The sequence below is a fragment of the Melospiza melodia genome, chromosome 2 (assembly GCF_035770615.1).
Source record: "Melospiza melodia melodia isolate bMelMel2 chromosome 2, bMelMel2.pri, whole genome shotgun sequence".
Taxonomy (NCBI): Eukaryota; Metazoa; Chordata; class Aves; order Passeriformes; family Passerellidae; genus Melospiza; species Melospiza melodia.
The window spans coordinates 24,201,895-24,214,464 of record NC_086195.1 but is presented as its reverse complement, the minus strand read 5'-3'; the positions used below and the strand labels follow the sequence as shown (position 1 = coordinate 24,214,464).

At 48.5% G+C, this 12,570-nt stretch overlaps 1 protein-coding gene across 1 annotated transcript in view; it reads right to left on the bottom strand.

Moving 5' to 3' along the window:
• Positions 1–12,570, bottom strand: part of CLPB (ClpB family mitochondrial disaggregase) — a 73,523-nt gene that overhangs the window by 22,579 nt on the left and 38,374 nt on the right. Inside the window, exon 6 of the mRNA XM_063148052.1 lies at positions 5,430–5,527. Coding sequence (XP_063004122.1) covers positions 5,430–5,527 — 98 coding nt within the window. The remainder of the gene's footprint in view (positions 1–5,429; positions 5,528–12,570) is intronic.

Sequence of the window (12,570 nt, the reverse complement as noted above, 5' to 3'; positions counted from 1 at the left end):
GCAAGGTTGGATGGGGCCTGGATCAACTTGGTCTAGTGAAAGGTGACCCTGCCCACAGCAGGGGGGTGAAATTAGGTGAGCTGTAAAGTCCCTTCCAACCCAAAACCTGTGATTCTAAGATCTTTAGAAAGGCTGCTGAGCACTCTTCCTGCCACAACCTGAGCATGGACATTCCCAAGTGAGACTGCTGCCTTGGGAAGATCCATCCCCCAAAGCCAGACTCAGATGAAGACAGAACACAAAGATCCCATGGGATTTGCCAAGTGAGTAACTGCACCCACAGAACAGTCCCTGTCATTGAATCCATCTCACTAAGGGGAAACACCCTCAGCAAAGCCAGAAGGCAGGTGCCAAAGCTGCAGCAGGATCCAGCTGCTGGAGCTGGAGTGGATAACCCCCAGCCAGGCTGCTGACATCTCCTGGGCTAGCAGCGATTCTGACAGAAGTTAAAAAATAATAAATAGTGAACAATCCAATTTTGGCCAGTGCTATCAGTCTCACGTGTAACAGAGATGCCATGAGCCCTGATCCTCACACAGAGCAATAACTTCCCTGCAGATCCCAGTGGAGCAGCTCTGGGACAGACATCCTGCCTGTGCTGATCCCCCTGGCACTGGGTACAACCTCACCATATGTCTGTGTCTGTAGGATCCTGATAAATCTTTTCTCTCTCTCTCCCTCCTCTCTGGCCTTTTGGAAGATGCAGGAATGTGATCAGTGATGTTAGGACACCCAACAATTCCCATGGGTTTATGGAGAGTGGGTAAGATGTGCAGGAAGAGAAGGAAGGGATACCCATCCTCTGCAATGCCCTCTCCCTCTGTCCTTGGAGAGCTGACACAGTACAAGTCCTGTGTACAAATACCATTTTCTGCTCAGGAGCTGTTCTGGAGAGCCCTGCTCATGGCAGCTACTCAGTGGGCCAGAAGTGATAACACAGCTCCTGGCTGGGTCATGCAGCTGGCCTGGAGCATCCTGAGCATCTGCCTCAGCTTGCACTGTACAGGGGACACTGGGACAAGAAAACCCAGCAAGAAAAACATATTTTAGATGCATTGGTGACAGAACCTCCAAGAAAAAGCCCCACTAATCCTGGACTTTACATAAGACACAAACTTCTACTCCTCTCTCATCTGCTCCCCTCTCCATACACATCCAGCTGTTCCCACCTTCTCACTTTGTGGTGTGCAATGGTGTTGGTGGGCATTGTGTCCCCACCCTCTGGCAGCTGATCTTTCATTGTCCTGATGACCCCTGCCTGGCTCAGCATCAGCACTTAAGTGGAGCACAGTGGCGCTACCTGCTTGGAGAGCCATGCAGGGAGCACTGCTCTGCTCTCATGTTGGAGGCAACCAGACTTCTGCACTCAACTGGGTTAAGAAGTTCTCCTGATGCAAGGCCAAAAGATCAGAAATCTTAATTTTTAAAAAGAGAAGGACTCAGTCTGTGCTTTGGCAGGTGATAACAGTTGTCTGCCTATTGCTGGGGTGGGCATGGCAGTCATGGAGTCACAGAAGGATGATTTTAAGAAACCTAACAGACTGTCCCATTCCAACCCCTTTGCCATGGGCAGGGACACCTTCCACTTAGACCTGGTTGCTCCAAGCCCCATCCAACCTGGCCTTGAACACTTCCAGGAATGGGGCAGCCACAGCTTCTCTGCACAATCTGTGTCAAGAGCCTCATTACCCTCACAGGGAAGAATTTCTTCCCAATGTGCCATCTAACCCTGCCCTCTGGCAGTGTGAAACCATTCCCCCTTGTCCTGTCTCCCCAGGTCCCTGTCCAAAGTCCCTCTCCAGCTCTCTTGCAGCTCCTTTAGGGACTGGCAGGAGGTCTAAGGTCTCCCTGGAACTTCTCCTCTCCAGGCTGAACACCCCCGGTTCTCCCAGCCTGTCTCCAGAGCAGAGGGGCTCCAGCTCTCAGAGCATCTCTGTGGCCTCCTTTGGATTTGCTCCAGCAGCTCCATGTCCTTCTGATGTTGGACCCCAGAGCTGGAGGCAGCTCTGCAGGTGGGATCTCACCTGAGTGGAGCAGAGGGGCAAAATCCCCACTCACCTGCTGCCCATGCTGTGGGATCAGCCCAGGACACAGGGGGCTTCTGGACTGCCAGTACATGTTGTTTTAAGCAAGAAAAGTGGAGAATAAAATAACTGAACTCTTTAAGAGCAGGAGGGGTAGAATTATCTGCTGGGGTAAATGCTCTCTTGAGCCCAGCACCAATAAGGAAACCTGCCCTGAACAGTTTGAAACTTGCCTTGGTTTTTATGCTTAAGTAATAGTTGAGGGAGAGAAAGGAAATATATCTCTGGAGCTGTTCCTGAGGAAGATGATTGTACTTGTATATAAACCAGCAGACTGCCAAGCCAGCCTGTGATGAATATTCAGCTGGGGGGAAACTGGTGCTCCCGGGGTTTCATCCTCCCCAGCAGCCACATTCCACTGAGAGTCTTTGAGAATTTATTGCTCATTTTAATCACTGCTAGAGAATGAATAGACAGCACTATTACGGGATGGACATATCCCATAGATTTTATTTACATATCCTTGTGACAGAATAACAAGGAGTTTTCATATGTATTTTTAATTTATTTTGATTTCCTTTATTCTTTAAAAAAAAACAAAAAAACAAACCAGAACTCTGTGTGTGCTTTTCCTGAGCTTAGACCACACTTGCCTAGTGTTGAGGACTCCTCAGTTGGTTTCCAGTGCTAAACAGTCTGAAGAAATTAAAATAAGCACTTCTGTATCTATGACTAAAAGGGAGGAAAAACACTTGAAAATGGTGTCTTTCCTCTGTCCCTAGAGGGATAGCAGTGCCTGGACTGAGCTTGGCTCTTGCAAGTCTGTCTTTGCCATTCAGATCCTCTTTGCACCCTATCAGACCAATCTGGTGACCTCCCCTGTCTTCATCAGAGTCTGATGAAGGATTTTTAAGGAATATTTCAGCTAGGAAGAGCATAGAGTTGCCCTTTCCCTTCTGGAAGCAGCAGTGTGAGACCTCCTGACCAGAAGCTGGCTCACTTAATCCTAGTCATCCCCTTTGATAGGCCTTTCCAAGAAAACAAGCCTCCAGCTGTGACTCACGTGCTTCTTTTTCCATCCTGAACATCCTCAGGTTGCTGGTTTAAGCACATTTCATGAGAAAAATGTCTCTCTTGGTTATTTAAAAGCTGGCTGTTGGTTAATCTGGCCACAACCTTCTATGTGGAGTTTGGAGCAGTGAAAGCTCATTTTAACCTCTCTTAAACCCACAAGAATTACCTCAAGATTTGTTTGGCCCTTCCTATGGAAGAACCCCTCTCCAGACCTCCACAAAGCTATCACAGCTTAGCACATGTCCCTGGCATCATCTGGGCTGATCAGTTTAAATCCTGTTTTCCTTCAGTATTTCAAATTCTTTTTCCTATAAAGTGAAAGACACTGTCACTCTTTGCAGGTTTTATGCCAAGGTTTGGTTCTGCTGGTGCTGTGCTCATGAACCTCTTCCCTTGGAGTATTTTCTCATAAATGCAGCCATGCTTGGTAGGGATGCTGGAGGGATAATGGATAATGAAGCTGATGAACATGGAGGTACTCCAAGGGCTGGATCACCTCTGCTCTGGAGACAGGCTGAGAGCTAGGGGTGCATACCCAGAGAAGGGCAGGCTCCAGGGAGACTTTAGAGCCCCTGCCAGGGCCTAAAGGGTCCCAAGAGAGTTGGAGAGTGACTGAATAAGGGTGTGGAGGGATAGGACAAGGTGGAATGGTTTCTCCTGGAAGACAGAGGGTGGGATTAGATAGGATATTGGGAAGAAATTCTTCTCTGTGAGGATGGTGAGGCCCTGACACAGACTGCCTATAGAAGCTGTGGCTGTTCCATGCCTGGAAGTGTTCAAGGCCACATTGGATGGGGCTTGGAGCAGCCAAGTCTAGTGAAGGTATCCCTGCCCATGGCAGTGGAGTGGAATGAGATGAACTTTAAGGTTTCTTCCTTCATGATTTTATGAAAACCTCTCAGAGCTGCCACAGTTACCACATACTGGCTACAAAAGCAGCCATCAGGACCAGAGAGGACAGCCATGGCAGCATTTCCTTTGCCAGGAAGGAGTACAGAGAGCCCCAGAGGAAAGATCAGTCTGTCCCTACTAAGGACAGACGTTTATTTAGCACAGGGGAATGTGGTTTTGAACTCCTGCCTGAGTGCTGACTTTAGGAGGAGAGCACAGACAGTGCAGCAGTTGACACCTGGCAGGTTTATTTCACGGTAATACCTCCTCAGTGCACTAATTGACACAGTTTTAAATTACCTTCATCCTCCACTTGTGGTAAGTTCTTAGCCTCAGGTTTACAGCATGCAAGTTTAAATTCCAAACCCATAAAACAAACACTGAGGTACACAATGTCAGAGGAACTTTGCAGCCAGGAACAAACTTGGTCCCCTTGTGCCTCAGCTCCTGCTCTTGTGGTCTGGTGACAAGGGAATGCCCCTTATCTGGGAGTGCCCTGCCCCAGCTGATCTGTGCTGCTTGGAGAGATGATGCTCAAAAGGCATCACAGAAGGGGTTGGGTTGGAAGTGATCCTTAAACTCACCCAGTTCCAACCCCTCCCATGGGCAGAGACACCTTCTACTAGACCAGGTTGCTCCAAACCCCATCCAATCTGGCCTTGAACACTTCCAGGGATGAGGCAGCCACTGCTGTGATGGCCTCTCCTACCATATTTCACTGAACAAGGCCTCTGCCCAGGAATTTTAAATCCCTGAGATCTAGCTGCAGATCCCTCATTATCTAGTAGCCCACTGCCATAAATGTACTGATTCCTGGCATTTTTACTGGAACCATGATGGCAAATGTGTTTCTTTTCCTTCTTTAAAGCAAATGGGACATGGAGGCTGAAGGCATGAGATCCCACCATGGAAATGGGTGCCTTCTACCTTAGATTGGTGTACATGAATACCTGGATCCCCGGCCATAGCTGGACTCTGATTGTCAGCCCAGCCTGATCGACAGACAGCTTCAGAAAATACAGTAAAAACAGGCTCTGGATTTTACTGCATCCAGGGGTTACAGAGCAGCATTACTGGTCCTGGGCAGGTCACTCCTGAGTGAGAAATGGTAACTTGGAAGAGGTGGGCACAGCCACAGTTAAAATACTACAGAAGTGGATGCTTTTCCTTATGCATTAAATTGTTAATTTTTACAGACTTCTTTTGGAAAAGGATGGAGCTGTAGGGGTGCTAAGGTGGCCTTCCATTGCTTGCACCCTAAAATCATATAATCATACAATGATTTGGGTTGGAAAAGAGCTTTCAGATCATCAAATCCAGCTGCTCACCCAGCACTGCCAAGGCCCCCACTAACCCATGTCCCCACATGCCACATTCACCCGACATCTTTGAAGTTGTAGTGGGAAAGGAAACCCAAACTGGCCAGAATCTCAGGCTCACCTTTGCCTCGGATGCTCTCAGAAGGTTCATGACCTCCCCTTCACGGGCGTAATCCAGGGGTGTGTGTCCCATTTCATTCTTCTGCAGAGGGTTGGCACCTGACAGCACAAGAAATGAGTAAGATCAGGAGCTCAGAGTTCAGTCTTGGGAAAGAAGGAGCAGGAAGCACATCCCTCTGTGTCCCCTCCTAACCTTTGCTCTGGAGGGTGTCTGGATCAGAAAGACAGAATGTACAAGCAGCAGTTACAAGCATGGATCTCCAGGGAGGAAGAAAAGGGATTGTCACTGCTAACAGCTGGCCTGTCAGTGAAGAGCTGCTGTGCAGGGATGAGAGCACATGGTCACCAGAAGGAAATACAGTCTCACAAAAGCACCCACTCTCAGTCCTGTGGGAGCCACATGGGACCATTACAGCTTCAATTGGATATGCTGCCTGTGCCAGCTGCAGCTGAAGCTGGAGCTGGCTGTTGCCTGTGGACCAGCTGCTCCACCGAGCCCCTGGAGCACTTCTGGGGGAAAATCACACCCTTCCTTGCAGTATAATTAAAAAAACCCCAAAACCAACAAACCTCAAAGACTGAGCTAGACTGAGTTGGATGGGCACCCCACAGAAACACACACACATGGAGAGAGCTCTCCCTCCTATATACACTGGGTTGCAGAAGAGAATTCCATGTCAAACTGGTCCAGTTGCAGTGATGGGAAGTACAGGGAGGGAAACTCAATGATATCAGGAGACAGGGGTAATGGCAATAGCCAGAGGGGCAAACAAGGTCTCAGGATTCATCTCTGACTCTCAGTATCTCAGGAGCTGTCTCTAAGGCAGAGACTTGTCACTAACACTGGTGCACTCCATGACCCCACAGCAGCTCCTAACTGCTAGAGTTTATGAGAATGAACCTTCAAATTGGTCCCAAACTCCCCAAACTGGTGCTGAAATTGACCCTCCCACTAGTCATCAAGCCTTGGAAAGCAATCTGGTGGAGGAAGACCCCATAACTGTGCTCAGCAGGTCTGGGATGACTTCTATTCCAATCCTTCCACTGCAATTCTGTGCAATGTGCTCCTGCTTGAGCAAGGGAGTCGGTCCAGATGACTCCACTGATGTCCCTTCCAGTCTGAATCATTCTATGACCCTGCTGAAAACATGGGAGTGAGACAAGTACCTTGGCAGAGGCAGATCAAGCTGCTTCTGTGCCATGAGACAAGTGTAAAGCACCAGGAGTGCTCAATAAGGGCAAGCAGCAATCAGAACAGATGAATGAAACAAGGGAGCCCCTGTGGGAGCGGGGCCACAGAGATTAGCCATTCCCAGGCTTTGGCATCAAGGAACTATATTTGCTTACAGAATGAAAAATGTGCTCCATAAACATTTGACATGGACTAATTTCTATGGCAAGCCTTGTCTTCACAAATAAAGACCATGATCAAGACAGGTGAGATTACACACTGCTGGGGCTGGCTGCTCCATAGACATTAAAGAGACAGTGCTCCCACCATCCCCCCCCGCCCCCCCCCCAAAACCCACCTGGGTCTGTCAGCGACCAGTGGGGCACGTTCCTGACTTCTCCAAATGATGACATACTCGAGGCTAGGCGTGCTTTCATTTCTGATGGAGGGTTTGTTTGGCTTTGCCCTGGATCTATCAATAATGGCTCTCCAATATTGGCCTAATCCCCCTGTTAATGGCTTTGACGACTTGACTAATTGCTGCAATAATTGATAGAACCCGACTCCTATAACTGGTCGATTCCAACCTCGAGTACCGGCAGCAATAAAATATTATGCTGCCATAAATAACAGTATCACTTGCCTTGCTAATAGAAGGTAAAAGTGGCCACTGGTCTGTCAGTGCCCTGGCTGACCCCACTCCACATCCCCACCTCCTCTCCTGCCCTCTCCCACCCTGTGCCACAGGCTGCAGCAGTATCCAAGGGGACGTCAACCTTCCGCGACTTAATAGAAGGCAATTTGTCACCTCCCACTCGCTGTCTGTAGCTGGAGATGGACACCTGGGCAGCACCTCAGGCTGTATGAGCCCGTGGCCTCCTCCCACCCTCCATGCTCATATTAGAAGGCCCTGGCTGATAATATTTGATAAATAGCGTGGGGGTTCTCTCCCTGCACCCGCCCCGCATTGTGGCGCTGCAGCAGCTGCAGAAGGTCACTCATTGGGGAAATATGTTTCTGTCAGTGGGATCGAAAAAAGTTTAGTGGAGTGACAGGCCTCAATTTTTCAAATTTTATTAACTCCATCCTCTTAACAATTTGTCTTGAATTCCTTCAGATTCTGGATAACTGTCAATAGAGCTGGCGACGCAGCGAATACTGGTACTTAGGTCCCCCACTGCTGTCAGTGTAGGGATGGGGATGGCAGAAGGAGGGAGAAATGGCAGGGGGAAAAGGAGGATGCCAAAAGGCACAGGCAGAACCTGGAGAAACATCCCAGTGATGTTCCCTTGTCCTTGGCAGCCCCAAGACTCTGCTCTTGTCACTCCATCCTGTCAGAGCAGAACACTAGCAGATCTGAGCCTGCTGCAGCCAGAGCAAGGTTCACACTTCCAACAGACAGGACAGGGCACACAGTGGCACTGGAGACTCACATGGACAACCAGAGAATGACACTGCTCTGAAGAGTGGACAGATCACAGCTTGAGAAAGCCCCAATTACTGGGACAAGGAAAGGACCCTTGAGGACCTTGTTTCACAGCCCAGCCAGATGGTGTGAAACCTCCTCCTCCTGGGCATACCCACAGGCAGTCTCTGGCTGAGTGTTTGGGTCCTGAGCTGTTCCCAGCAGTGGGTGTGGGGACAGAGAAGTGGCATGACACAGTCCCTGTCTGATGCCACTGGGCAGCAGCAGTGGCCTGTGGTGACCTGTGTTATGGAAAGACAAGATGCCAAAATGTTCAATGTCTCCCATCTTCCTTCTCTGGTGTCCAGAAGGTACAATATGGTGGAGGTGGAAACTGAGGGCTTGTGCAAATCTCTGGCACAGAAGACTACACTGCTTCAGTCACCAAAGTCAGGGAAAGCCATTCTCCCACTACAAAGCCATTCAACAAGGATAGAATCACAGAACATTTTAGGTATGAAAAGTCCTCTGACACCATTGAGTCCAACCATAGCCCCAGCACAGCCAAGGCCACCACTAACCCATGTCCCCAAGTGCCACAACTACATGGCCATCCCTTTCAGGGATGGGGACTCCACCACTGCTTTGGGCAGCCTGTGCCAGGGCTGGACAACCCTTCAAGGGAAGGAATTTTCCCCATAACCAATGTAAAACTCCCCTGGAACAACTTGAGGCCATTTCCTCTTGTCCTATCTATCACTTGTTATTTCAGAGTAGATACAAATCCCCACCTACATAATACAGCCACTGCATAAAGCCACTCTCCCCAGTATAAAACTGAGGAGAAGTTTGAATTAATTTTCCCCACTATAAAACCATTCATAGAATCACAGAATTGCTGATTGGTTTGAGTTCAAAGAGACCATAAAGACCATTTATTTCCAACCCTCCTGCCATGAATAGGGATGCCATTCTCTCCAGCATAAAACCATTGAATCAGTACAAAGCCATTCTCCCCAGCATAAAGCCATTTTCTCCAGTATAAAGCTATTCTCTCCAATATAGAACCCCAGCACTGAGCTTGTCCTGAGTGGAGGCTCTGAGCACACTTGGCCCCTGGCAGGACAGGTACAGGCAAGGTCTGGGTACAGTCAACAAGGATGAACCTTGAAGGCACTTCTCTCTGCTCCTCGTGGCACTGCACCCAGGAGTATCTCAAGATTTTTACCAGGCCCTGTGAGCACCCATTCTGCCTAGGTCACTGCCTTGGACCCATCCTGTGCTCCAGCACACTGAGGGGACTTGGAGAGCATCCCTTTCCCTGCAGCAGACTCTGCTGGATCCAATATCCCAAAAGTGAGTGGGAAATAAACTCTTCTTTTTTGTTGAAGAGCACTAAATCTCAGAAAGAGGAGCCTGGAAGTACCAAAGCCATGGTGGTTGCTGCTGAGGGTGCTGGAAGTGGACACAGTGAGCAGACATCACCCTAAGCCAGGATGTCCCCACGTGGAACAACTACACATCTGTTAAGTCCCTGCAGGGATGGGGACTCCACCACTGCCCTGAGAAGCCTGTGCCAGGGCTGGACAACACTTTCAGGGAAGAAATTTCCTCTAATATTCAACCTAAACTTCCCCTGGTGCAACTTGAGGCCGTTTCTTCTTGTACTGTCACTTGTTGCCTGGGAGAACCTGGCTACAACCTCTTTTTGAGTAGCAGTAGAGACTGAGAAGGTCACACCTGAACCTCCATTTTTTCCCATAAGGGGCACAAAGCCAACCCCAAGATCTGAGGTGTGACTTCACCAGTGCCTGGTACAGGGATCAGTCACTGTCCTGGTCCTGCTGGCCACACTATTGGTGACACAAGCCAAGATCCCCTTGGTCTCATGGTCCACCTGGGCACACACACTGCACCTGCACCAGCTCCAGTTCCACCACATCAAGTACTGCCTAACACACAGCCCTGGGCTGGCAGCAGCCCTCACAGAGCTCCAGAGAACAAGATCTGTGCTCCCTTGGTCCTTGGCCTCACTCTCAAAACACAAGAACCCTTTCCAACCTAAATTTGTCCAGCTAGAGGGGCAAACAAGGTCTTAGAGCAACCTGTTCTAGTGGAAAGTGTTCCTGCCCACGGCAGGGGATTGGAACTGGATGAGGTCCCTTCCAAATCATGATGTGATTCTGTGAAGGAAGGATTTAGACTTAACTAAGAATTAGAGATTTCTGGGGTAGAGTTTACATGGAAAAGCAGATACCCAGACACCCAGAGACCCAGAGGTCTGAGATGAAGGTCAGATGCTGACAAGGGCAGGTAGCAACCAGCAAGGAGAGGTCCTCTTGGAGGTGCAGCTTAACCAGTGCTCCCAAACCTTGTGAACCAGACTGAACACAAATCTTTATGTACTTGGACAGACACAATAGTCTCAGGACCAGAATGTATAAGCTGGAACAGAGGCTTAGGAGCAGACTGGTCGAAGCAGCATGTAAACTGGACTGCAGGTAAGGACTGAGCCCCACTGGTGGAGTGGTGAGGTCAGCTGTTAAAGACTGGAAACAAAATGAAGGTAAGAAAGGCAATAGTATGAGCCAGTGACACAGAGATTAAATGAATGAAATGCCCTGACCAAACAGGGAAAATACAGCATGAAGGTCACCCCTCTGAGACACTGAAGGGCACTGCAACACACAGAAAACTAGCTCAGGGACTACAAGGATAAAGAGCAAAACACCAATAAATTGTTAAACTGGTGGAAACCAGAGTCTAAGAGCTCTGGCAGTCAGAAAGCTTCCAAGACAAGGTGCAAGCTTTAATTCAGCCTTGGACAAACCAAAAGGCTTTCTCCAAACCTCAGCTCCTAAGTACCCCACTGCAATGGGACACATGTTCATGCCGAACTTCCTCACCAGAATATCCAGCAAAGAATCCATGGCCAAGGAGCTTTGTACTACAAGGGGAAAACATGGATCCTGCTTGAAATAAAGCAGCAGCCCACCAGCAGGTAACTGTCAGAAACATGGATATAAAGACTGAAGAAACCCATGATATTTATTAAAGTTCTTCTCATAAGAAGAGTTAGGACCTTCTTGTAAAGGGAGAAACCATACCATCATTCTTCCAAACCCAGGGTGAATGAAGAAAATCCAAATGAAGTGTTTGCTCTGGCAAATTAAATGTAAAAAACCCACAGGTAAAAAAGGATTTTTTAAAATAAAAAAGAAGCTCCTTCTTTAAGAAGGAAAGCTAGGACCTCTGAGCTGTAAGAGAAGCTGGAAGTCAGCCTGAGACAGTGAGTTCTCATAAATGATAAAGATCAAGGCCAGGCTGGACAGAACTTGGAGCAACCTGATCTATTGAGAGGTGTCCTGTCCATGGTGAGGGTTTGTAACAACATGAGCCTGAAGGTCACTTCCAATCCAAAAGTGCTCTCTGATTCTATGGCAAATGGGAAAGTTGAACTAGAAGAAATATGGAAATAATTAAAAATGTCTTAAATGTGTGCACCTTTCACTTTTGCTTTATTGGAGCCTGAGTGTAATTTGGTCTATGCCTACTTGACAACTGCATGTGAAAACAATCCACCTGACTCTTGTTTTGTAAGGTAAGAGAGAGGAAACTACAAAATCATACTCTTCCTATATATCCATCACACTTTCTCCATATACCCATGTGTGCAGAGCTCCTAATATCATTCCAAACATGCTGTCACTGTCAAGTTTGTCCCAGAAACACTTCAAGAGGGATCTGTTTACTCCCCTGTCCTAAGGGAAAACTATTCCTAAGTGCTTCAACACAGACAGAAATGTGCTGGCACTTTGGACTCTTATTGCTCTCACCACAGTGGGATGCTGGATGCCTCGATGCTGGGATATGATTGGTTTCTAAATCCCAGTTTCATAGGATTTTAATTACTGGTCTGGCATGGCAGGGAGTGGAACTGGCTGCGGTCAGACGAAGGATCGATACGCCGGCCCAGAACATATTGAGCCTCGGCACTCGCAGATGCTATTGCACTATTTAATCATCTTTTGCAAAATTTACAGTGCAACAGAAGGAATCAATACGGAATTTATCCCATTCCCTTGTAAATATGAGCATGGAGAGGGAGAGAGATGTCAGGCACTCTGGTATGACAGCTGGTCAGGGCAGCAAACCTCCACCACAGACCACCCAGGACAGCTACCACGCCTGTGACTCACCAAAAAGGGCCCAGGCAGCCACTGGGACGTGCATTCCTGGGACAGCTGCACCCACAGAGGCTGCATTTGTATGCTCTGACCTGATTGTAAGCTAAACCTTGTCCCAGCCACTCGAAAGGAAAAACAGGAGGAAGCCACACAGGTTGTGCAGAGCCTTACTCTGCACAGCGTGGTTTACAGAGTCTGTCATAGAGTTTAATGGAATTTTCTGGGTTGGAAAAGCCTTGCCAGACCATCAAGTCCAACCACTCCCTCAGCACCAACCCATGTCCCCAAGTGCCACACCCACAAGGCCTTTAAATCCCTCCATGGATGGGGACTCCAACACTGCTCTGGGCAGCCTGTGCCAAGCCTGAACAACCTTTTT